The sequence below is a fragment of the Physella acuta genome, unplaced genomic scaffold, assembly GCF_028476545.2.
Source record: "Physella acuta isolate Inbredline_101_S28 unplaced genomic scaffold, ASM2847654v3 ptg000506l, whole genome shotgun sequence".
In the NCBI taxonomy this organism is placed as follows: Eukaryota; Metazoa; Mollusca; class Gastropoda; family Physidae; genus Physella; species Physella acuta.
The window spans coordinates 465,474-487,500 of NW_026732025.1; the positions used below are offsets into that span (position 1 = coordinate 465,474).

General features: G+C 30.6%; 3 protein-coding genes across 5 annotated transcripts; 1 reads left to right on the top strand and 2 right to left on the bottom strand.

Moving 5' to 3' along the window:
* Window positions 1-169: 169 nt before the first annotated feature.
* LOC131944727 (coiled-coil domain-containing protein 87) lies at window positions 170-16,216 on the bottom strand. Of its 3 annotated transcripts, none has more exons than XM_059305525.1 (32): window positions 16,186-16,216; window positions 15,333-15,434; window positions 12,068-12,225; window positions 11,508-11,580; window positions 11,301-11,353; window positions 11,071-11,184; window positions 10,833-10,904; window positions 10,518-10,614; window positions 10,281-10,362; window positions 10,001-10,145; window positions 9,485-9,556; window positions 9,045-9,138; window positions 8,746-8,800; window positions 8,437-8,479; window positions 7,559-7,696; window positions 6,952-7,089; window positions 6,471-6,571; window positions 6,154-6,217; window positions 5,827-5,928; window positions 5,507-5,623; window positions 4,370-4,530; window positions 4,170-4,221; window positions 3,841-4,026; window positions 3,601-3,743; window positions 3,141-3,256; window positions 2,677-2,764; window positions 2,277-2,343; window positions 1,814-1,954; window positions 1,560-1,674; window positions 1,198-1,256; window positions 875-955; window positions 170-786 (listed from the first exon to the last, which is right to left on the bottom strand). In XM_059305525.1, exons 3-32 carry the CDS (start codon window positions 12,206-12,208, stop codon window positions 619-621), a joined length of 3,078 nt encoding a protein of 1,025 aa, XP_059161508.1. In that variant the 5' UTR covers window positions 12,209-12,225; window positions 15,333-15,434; window positions 16,186-16,216; the 3' UTR covers window positions 170-618. The 3 variants fall into 3 exon arrangements, with proteins under 3 accessions (XP_059161508.1, XP_059161506.1, XP_059161507.1); XM_059305523.1 differs by having other exon boundaries at window positions 6,952-7,092; XM_059305524.1 differs by having other exon boundaries at window positions 6,952-7,092; window positions 16,101-16,192.
* On the bottom strand, window positions 13,003-14,869 carry LOC131944728 (uncharacterized). The gene is made up of 3 exons (XM_059305526.1): window positions 14,499-14,869; window positions 13,648-13,763; window positions 13,003-13,508 (listed from the first exon to the last, which is right to left on the bottom strand). Exons 1-3 carry the CDS (start codon window positions 14,647-14,649, stop codon window positions 13,467-13,469), a joined length of 309 nt encoding a protein of 102 aa, XP_059161509.1. The 5' UTR covers window positions 14,650-14,869; the 3' UTR covers window positions 13,003-13,466.
* A 247-nt stretch (window positions 16,217-16,463) lies between the features above and the next one.
* LOC131944721 (tRNA (adenine(37)-N6)-methyltransferase) lies at window positions 16,464-20,884 on the top strand. Its single transcript, XM_059305512.1, has 4 exons — window positions 16,464-16,639; window positions 17,664-17,850; window positions 19,036-19,193; window positions 19,703-20,884. The coding sequence occupies exons 2-4, from the start codon at window positions 17,669-17,671 to the stop codon at window positions 20,779-20,781; spliced, it is 1,419 nt and encodes a 472-aa protein (XP_059161495.1). The 5' UTR covers window positions 16,464-16,639; window positions 17,664-17,668; the 3' UTR covers window positions 20,782-20,884.
* Window positions 20,885-22,027: the final 1,143 nt, after the last annotated feature.

A 22,027-nucleotide genomic window follows, 5' to 3' on the forward strand; every position in this document is an offset into this window, starting at 1 on the left:
ACCACATACAATCTTACAGAAATAAATATAAGTTAAACTACCCAATTATTTCCTTAATGAAACTTTTTACAGCTAAATGCAAAAGAAATCACTATCATTAAGTTTAATAAACTTTGCAAAAGAATTAATTAAGATCATGTTTCTACTAAATTGAAACAAAACAATCTAGTTATTTTTTAATGTGAGTTTTAATACATTTTTGACATAATATACAATTATACAAGGAAAACAAAACTAAAATTTTTGGGTCCACTTGCAGTAAATTGTTTACTTGAAGTTTTTTTCTGAAAACTGCTTAAAAAGGGTTTACATTAAAACAAAACTAATTGTAAGTTATGCATCCCCTTAAAATACATGAGTTTACTAGTGTTTATAACCAAGTGGACAGAAGTAATGATGTTTACAGTTATACTTCATACATGACTTACAAGCATTTAGCAGCCATCATTTTTGTTTCAAATTACGGTTGTAAGAAGAATTTGATGATGATTTTGACTTTGAATTGATTTTAGATTTTAGTAAAAAAAAAGCACTGAACTTAACTTTACAATAAATGTAAACTTCAATCAATTTTTCATTATGACAATGCTTTATAAATATTACAAGTGCATTACAACATTAGACAATCTTTGTAGTAGAAATTGGCTGTAATTGTGCTGGTTTTAGAGGTACTGTCAGACCCCTGGTAAGAACCTCATATTTAATTCCATTCTGTTTCCTTTCTTCTGCCAACCAATACAGCATTTCTGTTCTATCCCACTTCATCTTATCTATATATGGACGGCCCTGAAAATTATGGTTCATTAACATTTTATTATTCAAAATATTTTTGAAAATGTATTATAAAAAACTTGTTAAAATACATCTCACTTACTTTAAACGTAATCACATCTTGAAATTTGCTCCTGATAAATTCAACCTCCTCTTTTATCTCAACATCCAATTCATCAATTTTCTAAGTGAAAAATGTGCACAAGTAATTTTATATCAAATATACCAAATATATTTACACCAAATATTAATTTGCTTAGAAAACAAAAATAAATGTAATTGTAATTTATGTACTTGTAACTGTACAAGTTAGTATAATTAAATTTCTCACCCCAAATCTGATAAATGTTTTTCACATTTAAACAGAAAAGTATTAAAATGTTATTATTTGGTTCACTTTGACTAATAATATGATCCTATACTTACCCTATATAGATGAGACCTTTGTTTTGATTCTTTTAGCCTATTAGAACTTTTTTTGGAATCTGGGGAGGGATTTTTTTAATTGATAGAAACATATATAAAAATTATATATAAAAGGTTTTAGTTAAAAAACTATAATTTAAATCATATACTGTCGTGTATAAAGTTAAATTTATATTATTTTTATCAGTATTCACACACCAACACATATTTACATCAATTTATTTTATGACTTATTCTCATAAGGATACACAAGATTTCAAAATTTATTGACATAAATCAACAGACTTAAGTAACCATACACAAACACACTGTATCTTATTAGACTTGTTAATTTAACAAAATGAATTAATCTGAATATTAACCTTTATGGAAAAACCTGTTTGGATCTGAGGCTTGTCTTTCAAACTTTTCCAAATCAATTAACAATTTTTCTCTCTGGAGTATCAAATTTGAAACATACTCCCATCCTTCAATGGCCTGCAACATATTATAGAAAACTCTTAACATACATGGCTTTCATTTGTTTTTGTTTTCAATTGTTTTAATTTTAATACTATTGTTGATGAATACATTTTATATAAGTAAGCAAATTTGTATTGGTTGTAAAATAACAAACCTCTGATAATTGAGAAAAATACTCGTTGCAGCTGTATTTAATAGCCATATCTAAGCGTTGGCTATCTGGCACTTGGAGACTCTGCCAAACATTTTCCAGCCTATCTTGAGCATCTGGGACTTTTTTTACATCTTCAGCAGTCTTCATACAGACACATTATTTTTCATTGAAATTATTGCACTTAATCACATTACATAAGTAATTACATTTAATCTACAGTACAATTCTAATTTTATTTATGCAAAGTAATCTTTGGATGTGTCTGGTAATTTATCTTAGAAGACAAACATATTTTTTAAAACTAATCAGAACTGAAGTAGAAAATGAAAGTTGGATAAGATTTAAACTTAAGTGTAATTTTTAAAAATCTAACATAATATCAAAAGTTGGTATTTGTTTACTGCTCTTTATTGTATTTTAAACCATAAAAGCGTTTAAAAGGAAACAGCAGAGCTAATTTTACCTTAGCTCTAGAAGCTACAGTTTCAGGAGTTTCAACATTCCTTTTTGTGAGGTGGGATGAAAGAAGTCTGAAATATTGAGAAATTTACTTAGCTAACAAGGAAAACTTTTTTTCTGGCATTAAAACTAATTGGTTCCAAGTAAAAACATTTTTTCAAATATTTTAAACTTATTTCAAAAAAGCTTCTTTCAATTGTAATGTTCATTTAAGTTTTTGTGAAACAGAGAACATAGTTCTCATAATAAAAAACAAGATTTTGAAGGCTGCCATAATTCATTGTTATAAGAAAATGTATAACTTTATTTCAAAAATATAGTCTAGAAGTTATGATATACAATCAAACTTAATATCCAAGGCTTCCAAATTTAATAGCACACTTTGTAAAATAAGTATAATTAACCTTTTAGTGAGTAGATTTTTTGATTCACCAACTTTATCATCATTTAATTTTGTTTTGGCAGCACTTTCAGCTTCAGGAGGATCATCTTCTAAAAAGAAAAATAAAGAAACTCTTGAGTTTTAAGTATGCTGAAATTTGTAACATTTTCTAAAATTAAAGGTTCATTATTCAATCAATTAAACTTTTTTTTACAAAAACTATTTAGGACAATATTTTACCATTTAATAAAGGATCCTTTTATTACAAAAACTATTTAGGACAATATTTTACCATTTAATAAAGGATCCTTTTATTACAAAAACTATTAAGCACAATGTTTTACCATTTAATAAAGGATCCTTTTATTACAAAAACTATTAAGCACAATGTTTTACCATTTAATAAAGGATCCTTTTTTTACAAAAAACTATTTAGGACAATATTTTACCATTTAATAAAGGAAACTATTTAGGACAATATTTTACCATTTAATGAAGGATCCTTTCCTAATCCTCCCATCAGGACTGAGTTAGCATTCCAGAAACCCTGTTTATATTCTGACTTTATATTTTGAAGCTCTGCCAGCTTGCGCATTTTTTCTCTGAAATTTTTAGTAAAACTAATAAATTTAAATAATAATAATAAACCTAATAAAATACATATTATGATTCTTTTATTTGAGCATTTTTATTTTCTAACTAACCATTGCACTTCCTATGAGGAATTTAATGCTTTTTGTCTTGTAGATGCTCAAAATTGTAACAAACTGCATTAAAAAAAATTATTTTGACATTCCATGTCATTTGGACTGTTCTTGTAAAGGTTAACTTTTAATCACATAATGTAAAAAGTATAAAACCTATTTCAATGAATTCAACTTATAAATTAATTTATTATTTGCTATGAAAGAAGAAATCTTTAAAAATTAAAAGATAAGATATTTACTTTTGTTGTGGTGTAACTTTGTTCTTTCCACTGTTCAGGAACTGCTTTGTGCGTCGCAACTTGTATGGTATCTCTACATCCTCAGGCTCGCTTTCTTCATCAGAATCATAGAAATGAAAAATAGCTCCCATGTAATCTGTTTCCTGGAGTAAGAGTTCATAAAAAATATTCAATGATTTACATTTTAAAATTTTTTAGCTGTGTTAAAAAATGATGTAAAAAAAAATCAAATTGATTTACCAGTGTTGAGAGATACTTCATGTAGTCTTCACTAGTAACTGTTGATTTCCACCACTGTAACCATGAGGAGTAACTAGAGGAGGTTTTGTCAGCGACATAGGTGGGGATACCTTCAGGGGACACAACCATTTGTGCTGTCTGTGCGGGGTTGTTGATAACCTCATAAACTTTTGGCATGTTTGGTGCCTGCACACATTTTTAGAGAAATAAATCAATAGTTTAATCACTTATGCATTAAATTATGACAAGGTATAACTTTATAAAAAGGAAATATTAAAAAACTATTTAATAAATTAGAGTAAATCAATTCATGGATTAAATAAACTTACAACTGGCTGAAATAAATCTTCTCCTAAAAAATTCTTCGGAGGATTGACAGGCCTGTAAAAAGAATAGTAGTAACAACAATAACATGTGTTGACTAAAATTATAAAAATTTAGCTTACTTTTTGAATTGATTACAAAAGTAACATATTTTTTTAAAATATTTAAAAAAGGGCCTACAACATAGAAGTTTCATTATTCATACGTTTTAACCCATTCATTCAACTCTGTATCTCCCCAAGGTGGAGATTTCTCTTTACTAAAAGAGGGATTGATGACTCTGTCCACAACTTTTTTAGATAAGGAGGTAGAAGCCATGGTGCCAGAAATGTTCAGAGACTCTGGAGCATTCAAAACTAGTGGGTCCTATGGAAAAAAATTATGTGAATCAAATGTATTTTGCAAATGTTTGTATATGTAGATCTCTATATTTTTTTTTTAATTTAAAAAAGCAAACTATATTACAAATTATTAATAAAATATGTTGCAAATTTTACACAAAGAAAGTAAAACAAAACGCAAATGCAAAGCAATTCAAAATTAATGGGCTATTTTCAAACTCTTAATATATAACACATTGAATTATTATTTCACATGTTTAGAATTTTAATTATTGCAAAAAGAGAAATAAAAGTCCTAATAATGCACAAAATAAAACTTTTTAGAACTTAAATGGTAGTATTACAATTTGTTATTATAATTTTTTTAAAATACATATTAAAAATTTTAGTTAATAGTTTATTAGAATGCTAATATTATATTAAGACAAGGATAAATTATATGTTAACAAAAATTAGTTCTTGATGTGGTGTTATATAAAAAGTTTTAGGTCTATACCACAAATGGGTAAAATAAAAAATGAAATTAACAGAAATTTTATTTTAATTTCAATCTGACACCTTTATTTTAAAGCTGACTTATTATTTTATACTTAGCAGCTAGCCTGTATTTCAACACTGTTTTTAGAAAAGCATTTAGCAGTTAGTATAAAACATAAATATTTGTAAAGGATAACAAAGACTACTTTACCTTGCTACTCAACTGGTAAACAAAGACAAAAAAGTAATGAGGAAGACAGTTTGTCATGGTAATTTTATTCTAGAATCTATAATTAATACTTTTAATACAATTGTCAATCAATTTAACAAAATTAAAATAAAATAATAAGAGATCACATTAAACCAATTATTTTTCATGTTTTAAATCAATTTTCTTAAATATAGAGCACATGTCTTTAAGTGTTGTTTTTTTTTTATTTATAATGCAGCAAATATTTTGCAAACTGGTATTTTGTATTAATACTTTTTAGAAACTAATTTATGTTAAATAAAGGTTAGCTTACATCATCAAGTTCCAAGTGTGAAGTTGACGCAGTCTTCATGATTTCTTTATACACCTCCTGAACCTCAGAACTGAGGAACAATTTCTTATCCAAATTCTTGACAGTTGTTGGATCAATCTATATCAAATTTGAACTCAAACATTTCAGAAAAGTATTAGTTTTAGGTCCTTACTTTAAAATTTGTATACTTTTATAATAAGTTTTATTTAATATTTTTAAAAAATCATATTTTGAAACATTTTAATTTAATTTTTTATCTAATACACAACAAGCACAGAAATTATTTTTTTTATTTTGATTTAATAATAAGACCTACATACTTCTTCAAGTAAATCATTGTAAACTGTGGCGTAGCGCTTGAGTGTTATTGATGACATGCAAACTCTCTCAGAGACACGAATATCTGATGTTCTGACAACTCCCTGTATCATGGAATACCAAATTATTATCATAAGTTTCTAATAATGTTGTAACAAAGTAGTCTGTTTTATGAAAAAAAATTATACTTTTGGATTTTAAATTTTTTTTAAACTCTTTTTTAATTTAAAAGGCCAAATGCAAACACATTTTTTTTAAAATCATTTTATCTAATGTTGTTTCATAGTTTACAGTAATATTCAAAGCTTTAGTGCACTGTTAAGCCTTACAGTTTTGCCTAACTTTGCATTAACAGTATCAGGCTGTGGATAAGTAGGACCTCGTACGTGAACACTGAAAACATGCAAATAAAAATTGCAAAAATGTGCAAAAAAAATTGCTGAATTTCAAAAGTGAAAAGTGAACAATTGAATATTTTTTAGATGATACAATTACAATGCAAATATATTCAAATCTGTGATCAAATATTAAAAACATTTCATGTGCACAAATGTAAACTATAAAATGTTGTATACAAGATGCTCTTGAAACAGTGAAGAACAATAATTTAAAAAGTATTTAAAAAATGAATAGCCAAACTTGTTACCATTCTTCTTCCCTTCTCAGCTTCTCCTTGTCTTCTAGTTCTTTCAATTGTTTCTCCATTCTTTGTTTTAGATCATCATGACGAGCATGGCGAGTTATCGCCTACAATTTCATTAACCATAGTAAAAAAACGCAGATTAAAATGGAAATCATTCACTATAGGGCTGGTTTGGTTGAGTGGTAAATATCAATTCTGTCATTAACTTAAAGTCTGTAAGATGCCAGAATATGATCATTGGACACACAACCCCATCCAATATAAACCTAAATAGATTAACTGTAATTCACTTTCACTATTGATCAGTAGGTTTTTATTTAGAAAATCCAAAGGTTGAAGAAATATTTTTTTCTTAACTTTATATATTTTAAAACAAAATAAAATTATACAAAGTAAATGCACATTATAGATGAAAATATAGCCTTTCTTAGATGACATTTTTTTAGAAAAGAAGACACCACTGAAGTCAGGAGCAGTAACTTACTTGAATTAAAGGTGGTAAATCTTCATCATCATCATCCTGTGAAACCTCACTAACTTTGTACTCCGACAATTTTTTAAGGTCCTTTTCATAACTATTGCCGTCTTTAATACTCTTCTTATCAAGTGTCTTAGGTTTCACCTGCTTATTACATAATAATAAAACATTACATTACAATAAAACATAAAAACCCCTTCTATATATTTTTCAAATTGACACGTAAACTACATAATAATAAGACAATTTTTACTTGTAAAAATTTTGTATTTATGTTTTTATAAGTAGAAGTATTAAGAAATATTTTTAAACATAAGCAATTCTTAAATGTTAAATTTGTAGATTTTTGCTTAGTTTCTTGATTAACTATTCTTTCAATTATTTAAATGAATGATTGATTTTCTTTTTTTTTAGGATTGTTTACATTGAAACTTCAAAACACTGTATTTGCTATTCCCTAACTGCACTTAAAATTAAAGCTTAAGGCTGATAGTAAAAATACTTTTTTTTTACTTTGAGTACATATATTTGAAAGTTTCTTTTGTGCTATGATCATAAAATAACCTAATCAGATGTTTCCATGAAACCTCATAAGAAAGAAACCTGTATTTACTTTAACTATGAGATCTCTTTCTCTCTTCAAGACACCAAGCTCATGTTGCATCAAGGCGTCAGTCTTCACTTTTTTGTCAATACCCAACTCTTCCATGAGACCTTCACCTTGTACAAGAAGTGGCTGAGAATTGCTGCGCTGAAAACAAAATAAATAGGCCTATTATTTTACTACTTTTCTTGGGGACCTTATTTTGGACACAATTATCTATACCAGGGGTCTCCAAACTACGGCCCGCGGGCCGGATGCGGCCCTCGAAGTCCTCTCATCCGGCCCGCGGAGATCTTTTTGTCCAAGGAAAAATCGTTTGTTGGTGATAGCTGAGGAACTTTGCCCAGAAAAATCAAAGACATGTCTGGAAGAAACTGGCCCCCGAACTGAAATTTGATAGTTAATGCGGCCCTCGGACCGAAAAGTTTGGAGACCCCTGATCTATACCATCAGTCTTGTGGTGCTATTTACTTTTGTGTAATTATGATTTAGTTTTGAAGCAAGGGCTACAACTTCAGAAATTCAGAAATCTTTTTAAATGAAGCCAAAATATATTGAACAAAAAATCAATCACAACCTAATACAGACTTTCTTTACTATGAACCTATCTAGTGTGCTATGTGTGATATATGTGTGATATATATGATATATGTGTGACTAGAAGAATGAATACCATTTTTGTGATTCCATTTTTTTTTATTTTTTTTTTTTTTAAATTGTAAAAAATAATTTTTTAGCTTACTTATAAAACATTCTTATGTTAAGGGATTTAAAAAATGTGAAAAGTAATGCATTTGAAGTACTGAATGCTCTAACAAGAAGACAAAGCTAATAAATTTGTCAACTTCATCAATTAAATAACATAAAAATAAACAATATATACAAACCCTAAACACTACTTTTTCATTGGAACCTTCTTCTGTTAAAATGCTGAAATTCAAACAAAAATATTTCAGATAAGAGAAAGCAAAGACAAGAAAACAGTATAGTTGAGACAAAAAAATTATTGATTATTCATGTTATTCTGAAATTGTATAAGTTAAATACTTTCACATTGTTAATATGTTTTGAAAGGCCCTTTATAATTTTAAAAATCCCACAAAAACTAAAGTTAAAGAAGTGTAAATAATCAAATAAAACCACTAAAACTGAAACTTTATAATTTATGCTGCTATTCTAACAGCTTGCTCACCCACCCATTGAGAAGTGAGCTGTCATCTGTAGCCTTGTAAGATGTTTTTTGATAAAAATCTAAAGAAATTTGAAATGTAAATCATTATTAATCCAAAGTACTGATGAAATTTTAACATGTAATCTGAATTATTGAAAGAGGTGGGAGACATATGAGAGAATAAAAGCAGAAATTATTGAAAGAGGTGGGAGACATATGAGAGAATGGAAGCAGAAATTATTGAAAGAGGTGGGAGACATATGAGAGAATGGAAGCAGAAAGAGGTGGGAGCCATGTGAGAGAATGGAAGCAGAAATTATTCACCTTCTTCACTTGGAGTTTGTAAGCTGCGGTCAGGAAAATCTGGAATAAGATCCATTAACTGGCTTGTATCTAGTACTGGCATATTGTCTTGAATCTACAAAATTATCATTTGAAATCATTTGAAAACCTCAAGTTACTAAAGTAATAGCAAATTTTAAATCTATAAACAGAACTAAAATGCAGTTTTTATTTATAATTATACAGATGAAATGTAATTTTCAATGTATTCTTTACTTTTTTAACTTTTACCATTGATTTTTTTACTAATCTATACATGCAGTGTATTAACAGAGAAAGCTTAGAAACTACAGAAAACATTTTATACAATATGGTGTTTTATTTAAGGACATGACAAAAACAATTTTCATCTGTTAACAACAAAAAGACAGAATAAAAATTATTTATTAATTGATTAATTTGCATAAAATTTATATTATTACCTCTTTCAAAGCTCTGTCAATGTTAGTCAAAGCAGAACTGTGCTGTCTTGTTTTAGGCCGACTAACTTCCATCTTAAAATCAAAGGCTTGTTTTATTCTAATTTAATTTTTTTGCTTTTAAAGTAACAGTTTTACAACTTTGTTTAAATCATTAATGAAAATAGTTAGGCAAAAGCTATTATATTTGAGTATTCCAAATATAAATTAGTGTAGTCAACAATTATTTATTTCAGTTGAATAGCCCATAGTGTAAAAGACATTATTTGAGACCATAACTGACATGTTTTAAATTTAAAAACGATCAACAAAAATATATTTATTTTAATATGAATGGCTCAGAAATACAATGCAAAAAATCATGCTTCTTGCATCACCCATAACAACTTTGTGATGTATCAACTTTATAAATTAGGTTTTGGTTCAATAACTGGCATATGATGATGCCTACACCAATCAACTTAATAAATCATTTACAGTTTACCTAAATGAGAGATTAAAAGTACAAATTTAACACACCAATGCCTGATATGTAAGCTTTTTTCCAGACACAGCCCTGACTTGAGTTACTTCCTTGTTGGATGCTTCATCTCCGTTGTCTTGTTGAGCAGCAGATGTCTTTATATCTTGTACAATGTAGCGACGAATCTTTAAAATGTTTAACCTACACCATTTGAGATAAACAAAACAATACAGTTCGTATTTATATATACCTTGACTATTGCTATGAAAATACTTTTTGATATTATTAGTTAGTAAAACTAACTATAATAATTATTTTTAAAAAGTAGTTAATTACAATTCATTTGTTTCCAATGCAAGCTGGGCTTTAAGCCGACTCATGTTTGCTGGGCCACTAAAAACACCACGTTCATTTAGAACTGAAAGACAATCAAAACAAATGATAACTGTAAATAAAGACAAACAAAATAAAAGATATAAATTATTATAGAGAAAAGCCATTTATTTTAGATCTTAAATTAATTTTTTATTTGAGCATTGATAACCAAGAATGTTTTTCCCCACATCAACTCACCTTGGGCTTTGCTAAGGTAGTGGTTAAACAGCTGCTCGCAGACTGTGACTATATGTACTGTGATGCGTCGGTTCAACTCTTTGTTATTCTCTGCAGACTATCAAAAAAATAAAATACTTTTAAGCTTGGCACTCAGAACTTAAACTTAGCTTTTATGCTGTATCATAAATAAAATAATTAACATGTTAGGTAGTTTTAATGTTCTAAATGATTGTTAATTCATAGCATATATATACTTAGTTAAACCAAAAATTATTAATTAAAATTTTTTATAACTAAATTATAATGAATTATTAAAAAAAGGAAGGTAGTTACCAGAAAAGGATCATCAATTTGTCTTCTAATTTCTGGCCATATTGAATTTACTTCACCTAATATAATAGCAGCCTAAATAAAAGAAGTTTATTTATTTTTGTGTTTTTGCAGGCAGTGTATCAAAAAATTATCTATATGTAATTTTAATTTAAAATCTGTTTTATTTTCTGGTAATTTTATTAATCTAGTTCTGCAGTTTAAAAAAAATTCAATTGTTATTGCAAAATCAAAAACTGACCAAATTCCTTTGATCTTCTGTAGACAAAAATGGGATGTCTGGCTTTGGCATAATTCTCCTTCTTACATAGCTGACCATTACATCTAAGGATTGAGGTTGTGTTTTTATTTCCTCCTATAATAGACACAAAATTATATACATGGTTTAGTGTTTGTGCTGTTTTTTTTTTTTTTGTTAACTTATAGCTGCACCAAATTTATGACAGAGAATACTAAAATATAACATCTTACATTTATGGGTGTGACTGGTCTGTCTAGCTGTATAATTGGAGTTGGTTCTGGAACTAAAATAAAAATTAAACTGTTTGATAAATGAAAAAACAATTACTGTAACTTTTTAAAAATAATTTGTAAAATTAAGGCTATTTTACATGCAAAACAATTTTTCTAAACACTGAAACTCTTATGTTTATTCAAGTTTAAAAATGTAAATTTTACCATCCTCATTTGTGAATGGAGCAAAAAGTGAAAGTGGGCCAAGAACTTTCTGGATTCGTGTCTGTACATCTGCCTACAAATCAGATGCAAATGAAATAAATGATGCATGGTAGTTTGTTTAAACATGGGTGCATGAATGAAATTATATAATTTAAGATAAATATGAATTTAAAAGGCTCATATAATACTAGACATTCTAATTGAACAATAAAAACCTGACAGTGCTCATGAACAAACCCTGTAAACATCACACATTTGTAAGACATACTAAAGTCTTATTACATCTAACTTTTTATCTTGAGAATATCTGGTTCAAACAATAAACACAATGGTATAATGGCTATAAGTACATTTTATTGTTTTTTTTCTGATGATATTGCTATCATTTTTCGGGTTGTGCTTACTTCTATGGTAATACTCCATGCAGGTTTTTTAAAGGGATCAAATATCTTAATATGAAGTGGTCTTTGGTGTGCATATTGCACTGCCTACAATATCTTCTTAAGTACAATGGCTAACAAAATAGAAATAAAGTCAACTCTTGTAGATAAAAGACTTACTTGGTTTGCAAAACCTGTCCACTGCAGAGGATACATGTCATCAACCTTTTCAGGTTTACTGCTCGCAGTTGATGCATATTTTGGTAGTCTGCCAAATTGACTGGAGTGAGCATGGTACTGATTTTCAAACGTTGAAGGCATTTGTCATCCAAATGTATCTAAAATTAGGTATTCAAAATGAAATTTTTATAATGAAATTAAATAAAATTTAACACTTCCACCTGATAGACACTGTTTTCATCAGAACAGAAACACCAAATTTATTGATATATGTCCATTTTTAAAAAAGTTATGAATTTTTTAAAACTCAAAAAATGCGTTTGCTTTTTGAACAGTAAAGGGTCTATTTGAGACCCCTACTAACTTCTACAATAACTAAGTTAGAACTCTCAAATTTCTTGCACACACAGCCAGTAATACAAATAGCAAACCCAATTTTTTTCAAGGTAGTCAGCCAGATATAAATAGAAAATTTATTCACATAAAAATGAGCCAAAGCACAATTTTACCGAAGTACGAAAAGGGAGACAAAAAGTTAATTTACAGTCATTTTTAAAAAATCATAGAAAATCAACTAATTAAGCCACATTAATAATATAAATGTTCTAAGAAAGGAAATTCAAACCATGTTAATATAAAATAAGCAGGTAAAGAATTAATAAAGAAAGTAATTAGCGAGACCAGATTCAGCAAGGTCAGTTTATAAAAATTAGAAATTTCATCCTTTTTCAAAAAATTATTAAAAAATATTTAAGTAAGGTATCTTAATAAATTTTACACCAACTTAAAGCACATGATGTTCTTAATATATAATAAACACAGAGTCATAAAATAATCATTCTGCAAAACAATACAAGGCATCCTTCCTTAACGCCCAAAATCAAGAATTTTCATTACCTAACATCTTGCAAAATGTGTTCTTACTTTTAAGAAAGTAATATAAATTGTGTAGGAAACATGTAAGCATTACTTTGTTATAAAAAACTAAATAACTATACTACTACTTTACTTATATACTATAATAAGAAGAAATTCCATGCATTTTAAAAACTGACGAAGTAAGATAACTAATTAGACTGAAATTCTTTTTAAATTACCCTAATAGAGTTGTGATGTTCATCTAGTTTTGTTACTCTGGTTCCTAATCATGACTTGTTTAGCATAAAGTTACTTGTTACTAGTATATTTATTTCTTCTAGTTAGTTATTGATCAAAGTCAACTTCTGGAAATGTCTAGCTCCTAACTTATACAATTATCAGAAATCTTAGAGCAGGTTCAAAAAGACAGGTCAATATCCTGATTGGGAAAGTTCTCTATGAGGTTGGGTAGCATTGTAATTAATAGTCAATATCCTGGTTGAGTTTGTCTTCTTCAAGTTTACAGATCAAATTATGGAATCTAGTAAGGGATCCTTCCATTGGTCCAGAGTATAGAAAATGTCTGTGAATAAAAACAATTAATTAGCATTTCAAATAAACTGACTTATATAGCAGGCCTGTATATCTTTATACCAACTTAGATATCAATCATGTAACATTACATCATTATAAATAATAAGCAAAGTGCATACAATACTAACATTTGACATATGGTTTCCTTCAAAAGTATTCAGGAGTCCTGTTGTTGCTTTCACAACAATACAAAATTTTTGGTAGGCCAATGAGTTTCCCCTTTCTTTTATGCTAATATCTTGCTCTGTAAATAGAATAATAATATTAAAAGTAAGGCTGCTCAATGCTTTTTAGATATTAAATGTAAGCACTATAGATAATTCTACTACTAAATATTAACATGAAAGCAATAGTGAATCTAACTAATCTAAGTAGATCTAGACTAAATCTAGAAACAACTTTGGACTAAACTATTATGGAAGGGGGGCTATATTTTATTTTAAGTCGTCTTTACAATAAATCTAGAGATAAAAAATGTAAAAGATCGTAATATTCTAAAATTTAATGTAACTACTGCACATATATAGAATAGTTAACTATTAAACTAGGAAAGACCAAAAAAAAACAATGCTACAATAAATTGAAAGTATGCTGTTAACCGCTGCGGTAATATAATAGTTGAACCCAACACTGCGAGAAAGTAAAAAAAAACATGGCGGACAATCGGCTTGAAATATCGACAAAATACTGATAGTTTAATCGGCCGATGTTATTAACTAACATAATTTACTAAAACAAATTAAATTCTATCATCCTTTTAAACATCTTTTTGATTTAATTGTGCATTCCTTTTTTATTTCAGTGACCATAAATTAAATACAACGGACTTTTAAAAAAGGCTAGATAATTTTTTGGAAAAAAAATTTTTAAGCGTGGAGCAATTACCGATAAGCGGACACTAATATTCAAATGTATTAAAGCAGCAGTTAATCATAAATAAATAGAATATAGCTAGTAATATAATGTGCATTCAACTTACCTGCACGTGCTTTTAAATCCACTGTAATCAACGAATAAACACAAAATCTGGTTCCGAACCGAGGTCGGGTGTTCCGGAATTCAACACAATCTTGACTCAAGCCGGCGAAATTTAGATGCGGGTCGTCGCGATTTGTATACATTGGTTTCATTTACTGCGGTCCGACCCCATACATGGAGTGTTCATTAAATCGTAACAGTTTTATGGCAAATTGGATGCCCTTTCGGAATATACAACTTTGGCGGCTGTAAAATTATTTTTTCATGGAAAAAAATCATTTTAAAATTTTAAATTGAACATTTTTAGCATTTAATTATATTATACAGCTGGTAAAGTTATACCATCTTACAGAGCTACCATTCTTCTTTCTAAATCAGTAGTTTTTAATTGCGTATGTGTTATGGGGTCGGACCGCCGCGCGATGCCGCAACGCGACCAAAATTTTTTAAAACCGGCTTAAATTTTTCGGCTCATTTAGAATACCTACTAAAATGTAAATCAATATTGAGAAAAGTTACTAAATCAATATATTTTTTTTTTAACTTTAAGGAGGTACAGCAAGTAAAACTAGTCATTTCCAAAACTCAGGTTTCTCACAAAATCAATGCTTAGTAGCAACCATGCATAACAGGTGGAAAAATACTTAGCATAGGGCCTACATATATTGTCATAATATATCATTTGGATTCGGAGTAATTAGTGTTAAGGAGTAGACTAGTAAAATGTAGACAAGGTAAGCCTATTGTTGAAGGTGTTAAGAACAAAACCTTTTTTTTTAAATTTTATAAGTAAGTTTATATTTATATTCCCTTATAATCAAGTTAATAAACTAACCTAGTTCCTTTGTGCTCTTAACTGTGTCATGCTTTTTATTTACTCTTGTAATATTCCAATGACCGGTGCTTGATGCAGGTCTAGTATTTGTTTTCAGGCTTTCTGAAAGTAAGAATAAAATTAATATAAAAAGCTGAATAGGCAAGACTAAGACCTAGCCTAGTACAAAAGGTTATATTAATAATTTAGTAGGCGTATAATGTCATATAATTATTTTGTTAGGCTATTTAGCAGGCCTATTGTAACAACGTTTTTTTTATTAAATAAATATTTTATTTTTATAAAGTTATAAAGATCTATCTGTGTCTACTAGATCTACCTTCCCCTAAATAATGTAGATTGTAGGGCTAGGGCTTATAATATAAAATAAGATTAAGTAAGTTATCATTATGTGGAATATGTTGTTATAACTATTATTAATAGTGTTTATAGCCTAATTAATAGTAATTACTAAATTACTAATTAGTAATAATTAGGCCTAATTAATTAAATTACTAAATTGTTAGGCGTATGCCTAAATGAAATTTTTATTTTTGGAAGCTTCTTCAATCTAGATCTAGATCTAGAGATCTTAAAGATTAAAAACTATTATCATTTTAATATAAATATGCCGATTGGAATTTGAATCATTAAAAAAAAATAAAAAGATTTTAGAAACTTAGGAGGCGTTTTAAATGACACAAATCACAATGACAACAAACACATTTTCTAATGTAATAATGTATAGGCCTACTAATACATTGAGTTTGAATTTTTAATTAATAATACAATTGTATGGTAATAGACGTCCAATTTTTAAAGATTTAGATCTAATTTTTTAGATCTAACTACATTTAATTTTTTTAATTACAACCATTGTGCTTCCGTCGTTGCCAAGGAATGAAAGGTATTATAAACATCCGGCAAAAAACTTTAAAGTGTATTTACAATATAACCTACAAAACAATGATAATAACGATATGAATTTTTCTAATAATAAAGATTAACTTATTATAATTTTAATTCAGGAACTTTTAGAAAGTTAACTAGTACTAATAATACAATGAATTGCAAGTGATATAATATTATAGATCTATGTAAAACAATGTCTTATTTTGTTTTGTTTCTTTTTTTATTTTTATTGTCATGAAGAAAAACGAAAGTAGAATTTGTTCTAACAAAAAGTGAAAGTAGCTTATCTAGATTTCTAAATCCCCTATTCTACGTCTGATATCAGTATGCCAAAGGGATACTACAACCCCAAACATAACTTTTTACTCTAACCACACACTGATAAATAAGCCTGACTGTCTCCTGTGTCCAAAAAAGTAAGTCTAAAAAGTAAAAAACTAATTAATTATTAATTAAGTAAGTAAGTACTAAGTAAGTAGTAAGTACTACTAAGTACTAACTAAGTAGTTAAGTCATAAGTAGTAGTAGGCCTGTTTGTTTTTTAATAGTAAGAACTAAGAAGTACTAAAGTATTAGTTAATAATAATTAGTTAAATTAGTAGTACTAGTAAGTGACTGTAAGTAAGTAGGCCTTCTTCTTCTTCGTTCTTAATTTTTAGTGTTGGGAGGGATCGAGCCTTATCTCATCTGCCAGATGGTTTGAACGCGGGACTTTTTTTTTTGAATTTATCAACCATGAGCTTTGCCGACTCGACCATGCTTCCATCACAATTAAGGATTACGTGTCAACTGGTTATGCGCCCTTGAGGCCATTGACTCCGATTTCAGCCTGCTTTTCTTTTTGGATTTGCTTCCATAGCCTTTGTCCAACCAAGAACAAACCACAAGGCAGCAGTTGTTTGATTTTGGAGTTGTCTCTCCTAGAAGAGTGGCTATCCCCAGCTAACGAGCCTCATCTGCCCGAGGGTTTGAACTCGAGACTTTTCTGTTTAGCAACCATGAGCTTTACCGACTCGACCACGCCTACTTGAACTTGTTTGTACTACTAAGTCTAGTAGTTACTAATAATTATTAATTAACTAGCCTAGTACTAGTTTCTAGAATCTCACTACATTAGTACTCATAGTACTAACTTATTACTTACTAAGTACTGTCTGCCTTCTACACTTAAGTACACTGACAAATACTTGAGTCGGTAGTGTTAATGGCTAATGGTATAGTATATGATAAAAGATATAAGTATAAGATTCTAGATTAGAATCTACTAGCTAGTAGGCTAGGTATGTACTAAGAACCTTTTTATTATTTTTTGTATTTATATATTATATTTTTTTTTATTAATATCTATCTAGAGTCCTTAGTGACTTAGTCTATACATACTCCTATATCTAATCCTTAGTATTATATTCTGAATTTCATTTATTTTCATTTTACCATCAGACATCATGAATGGAAACTTTATTATGAAGCCTATTGGCACAATGAAAAGTGTCTTTCACTACAAAAATGGAACACCTCGCCAGTCATCCCTTTGTCAAACAGCAAGAGGTATCCTTACAATTGAAAAAACTATTTTCAATAACCCAGAGCACTCACTGGAGGGACTTGAACAGTTTTCACATGCATGGTAATTGGACAATGTGATTTTTGTATTTGCTACACCCTTGCTCCATTAACCCTAACCACATATTTGAGGTCACATAAACAAGTGCCCCATAGACCGTCAGGTTTGAAAAGGGAACTTTACTTTACTTACATATTTGATTTGCAAGTGCATCTGATAATAATATTTTAGCTTGACACCAGGGATATATTAGGTTAGGTTAGGTTTGCCTGTCACCCATCCTGGGACATAGGCCGCTGACAAGAGCTTTCAAGGTATGTCTGTGCTGGGTTAGTTTCTCCAACGGTCCCCAGGTGTATCCAGCCTTCTTGGTGTCTTCTTGTAGGTCAATTCTCCAATTCTTTCTTGGTCTGCCTCTTTTCCTTTTGCCCTCACCTACCTTGGAAGTATTATTGATAAGTAGAGTGGCACAGAAGCAGACATAAAAATAAGTACAGGCAAGGCAACTAAAAAATGTTTGGTGTTCTGGAGATTCAACCCTTGGGATAAAAATCTGGGTCTTCAACACACTAGTAAAATCTATTTTACTTTATGGAGCTGAGATATGGAGAATAACTGCCAGGAATAAGGGAGATATTACAATATGATATTTCATTAGTTTGGTTGGTGTGGTTGGGCCAGTAAAGCTCATGGTCGCTTAGCCAAAAGGTCCTGAGTTTGAACCCCTGGGCAAATGAGGCTCAATAGCTAGGAAATGCTACCCATCTAGGAGAGAAAACTCAATCAAACAACTACAGCCTTGTATTCTGTAGTTTGTTGTTGAATGGACAAAGGCTTTGTGAGTAAATCCAGAAAGAAGAGCAGGTTAAAATCTCAGTCAGCAGGCCACAAGGCACATAACATGTTTAGTACTTAGTACTTAGTACTTAATTGTTTTGAGAAAATCCCATCCAACATCACAATTAAAAAACAAAGAAGAAGAAAAGATTAATGTATTTAAGTAAAAAAAATTACTGCTATTTATAAATATCTAATAATATTTTTTTTCTGTATTATTAGTTTTAATAAAAATTAATTAACCTGAAACATTTAAACTGCCCAATCACAAACTATATTTAATTACTACTGCTACAAACACAAAAAACATGCTTTATTATATAAAAATTTAAAGTTATATTATGTTAAGGATGTCAACAGTTAAGTTTTAAATATATGAAGAAATATATGTTTTTTTATTTATTTAAACAGGATTCTGTTTGTTTTCCATAAAAACAATAATGCTCACACAAAAGCTAAGGTCAAGCCACCTCGTTTAGATGGACAGAAGGTCGGAGTTTTCTCTTCACGATCTCCGTATAGGCCAAACAATATTGGTCTTTCATTGGTCAAAATAGATAAAATAGAAGGTACGTAAGTCAACTTGTTTTATTTTAAACCAAGGTTAGAATCAAGCCGTAATTATTTATTATTTATCTTCTTCTTCTTCTTCGTTCTTAATTTTTATTGTTGGAAGGGATCGAGCCTTATCTGCCAGAGGGTTTGAACTCGAGACTTTTTTCGAATTTATCAACCATGAGCTTTGCCGACTCGACCATGCTTCCATCACAATTAAGGATTATGTGTCAACTGGTTTTGCGCCATTGAGGCCATTGACTCCAATTTCAGCTTGTTTTTCTTTTTGGATTTGCTTCCATAGCCTTCGTCCAACCAAGAACAAACTTCAAGGCAGCAGTTGTTTGATTTTGGAGTTGTCTCTCCTAGAACAATGGCTGTCCCCAGCTAACGAGCCTCATCTGCCCGAGATTATTTATCAATTGTATTAACTAAATGTAAACGCCATTACATATATTTTTATGCCAGATAAAATATGTGTTTATTTTGATTCCACATTATTTCACTTATTTTATTTCCTTAGGAGCTACTGTCCACTTTTCTGGCATTGATCTCTTGGATGGAACTCCAGTGCTGGACATCAAACCATATATTCCAGATTATGACCAACCAAGAACTTTTTCTCTAGATGACCCAGATCCCCCTTCTAAGACAGAGTTGGTTGCTGAAAACAATGAAAATAAAAGTAACCTATTTCCTGAGTTGAAGGATACTGTTATACTGTGCCAGAATAATTCCAACTCTGGTCAATTAGCAAGTGCTGAGAGTAGAGCTTGTCAGGCTCAGACTGCTTGCGGAACTGAAGAGCTAGACACATCTGTACCCAGCCTGCACCCTGTTGTTGAAGGCTTTTATTCCTTGTCAGCCGCCCTAGAAAAGGCAGGAGAAACACTGGGTCAGGGTGCTGTCAACAGGAGCTTTGATCCACCCCTTAAGGATTCAGTATGTGTAAATAAAAGTGACCAAAATGACTGTCTTCAACAAGATGTTGAAATTGAAACTGATTTAGAAAATACTCAGGTTGATCTTTTGATAGATAATATTATTTCTAAGACATTGCAAGATTTAACGTCTATTTTACCTAGTAATTGTTCTGTTGTAAGTGATCAAGCTACCCACTCAATATCAAGTAGAAGTAACGCAAGTATTAAAAGTAATGAACCGAATAGTAAAACTAACAATAAAGAACCACAACTCTGCAGGGATTCGTCTTCAGAAAATTTATCATCAGTTACTTCCCATGGACCAGTCGGCTCGAACATATCCCCAGTTGTTGCCCCTTGGTTGTCGAAACCACCGGTTAAAAAACTACAAGTCGAGTTCACCGCCCAAGCTCGGCAACAGCTGGACAAGTTTAGTCAAAGCTCCACAGATCCTCTCTACAAACTGGACATGTTGACAGGCGCCGAGGAGGCGACGAGGTCTATAGCAGAGATCCTGCGAGAGGAGCCTAGGTCGGTGTACCGGCGCCACCACTGCCAGGACAGCTTGTACTTCTTCACGCTCGACCGGATGCACGTCACGTGCTGGTTTGATGATGACGTGGCTCAGGTCGTCAGGGTCAAGCCGGTCAGTCTGGTGCCCAAGTTAAAAACTAATTAGTTTTTATAATCATGTTTAGGGATGTTTTGAAAAAGTACTGAAAATTATTTTATTATATGCACCAGAATCTGTAAAGTCTGAAAGTTAGAAACAATAAATACGGTTGTTCAACATAGTGCTTAGTCTCAATCTATGTAGCCTACCAGAATACATTGCCTGCATGCAAATACATTTGTTTAAAAATAAAAGTAAATGTAAAAATTATGTGTATATATATATATATATATATATATATATATATATATATGTTACGGTCAAAGCCCGAAGTGCGGCCAAACCCCGGATTGGCCAGCCAATGCGCGGATTGGCCGGCTCTCTTGGCCAAAGCCCGAAGAACTTAGAACTAAGATCGTATTTCGTACATTGGCCGGCCAATGTGCGCACTGGCCGGGACGTACTGGCCAAAGTCCGAAATGCTTAAACTTGACAGCGTATTTTGTACATTGGCCGGCCAATGCGCGCATTGGCCGGGATGTCCTGGCCAATGTTCTATCTAGACTAAGTTGTGATCGCGTTTTCATTATTCTGGGTGCGGTTTCATTGTGAGTAACGTATTTTTTAGCTCTTGTTTGTATAGCATTCTATATGCAAGGCGACATGGATCAAAAGGGCCGTCAGACCATGAGACAGACATAGCAAATGGCTGTCAAAAGAAAATAATGTAAATCCATGTTGATTTCCATATATGGGCTACAACTGTATGTGACAGCCTCCTCTATGATGACGAGGTGAGACAATCATCAAAGAACAAAATCAAAGACAGTCGGCGTCACCGACCACGCGCAACAAGACGGAACGTTCAAAAGACTTTGCCGCGTTCCTTGTAAGTTGAACAATAGTGTCCAAGCGACTTGAGATGGCGTGGGCGTGGGCGTCAGAAACCATATTTCCCCAACAAGAAATGGAGGTTGCCATAAATGCAACTACATCCTCAGCTAACATATCTGCTGCCGTGGCGGAACGTCCAGACCAGTTGCGTGACAATAATGTGGCCAACAGATTCTGTATAGTTTGTGAAAAACATTGTAGTGCAGCTCATTCTTGTGGATCCTGTGGCAAAGATGTCCATGCTATATGTGGAATACCCAATGAAACAGACGAAGGGTACGAAGGGAACATTACCTGCAGATTGTGTCACAACAAACAAGACATCATGGAACACAGGTCAGCAGCTCATACTGGCTTGCAAAATCAAGGTGCTAAGATGCTTAAAACATCAAATACAAAATTTAAAGATGGTGAAGTG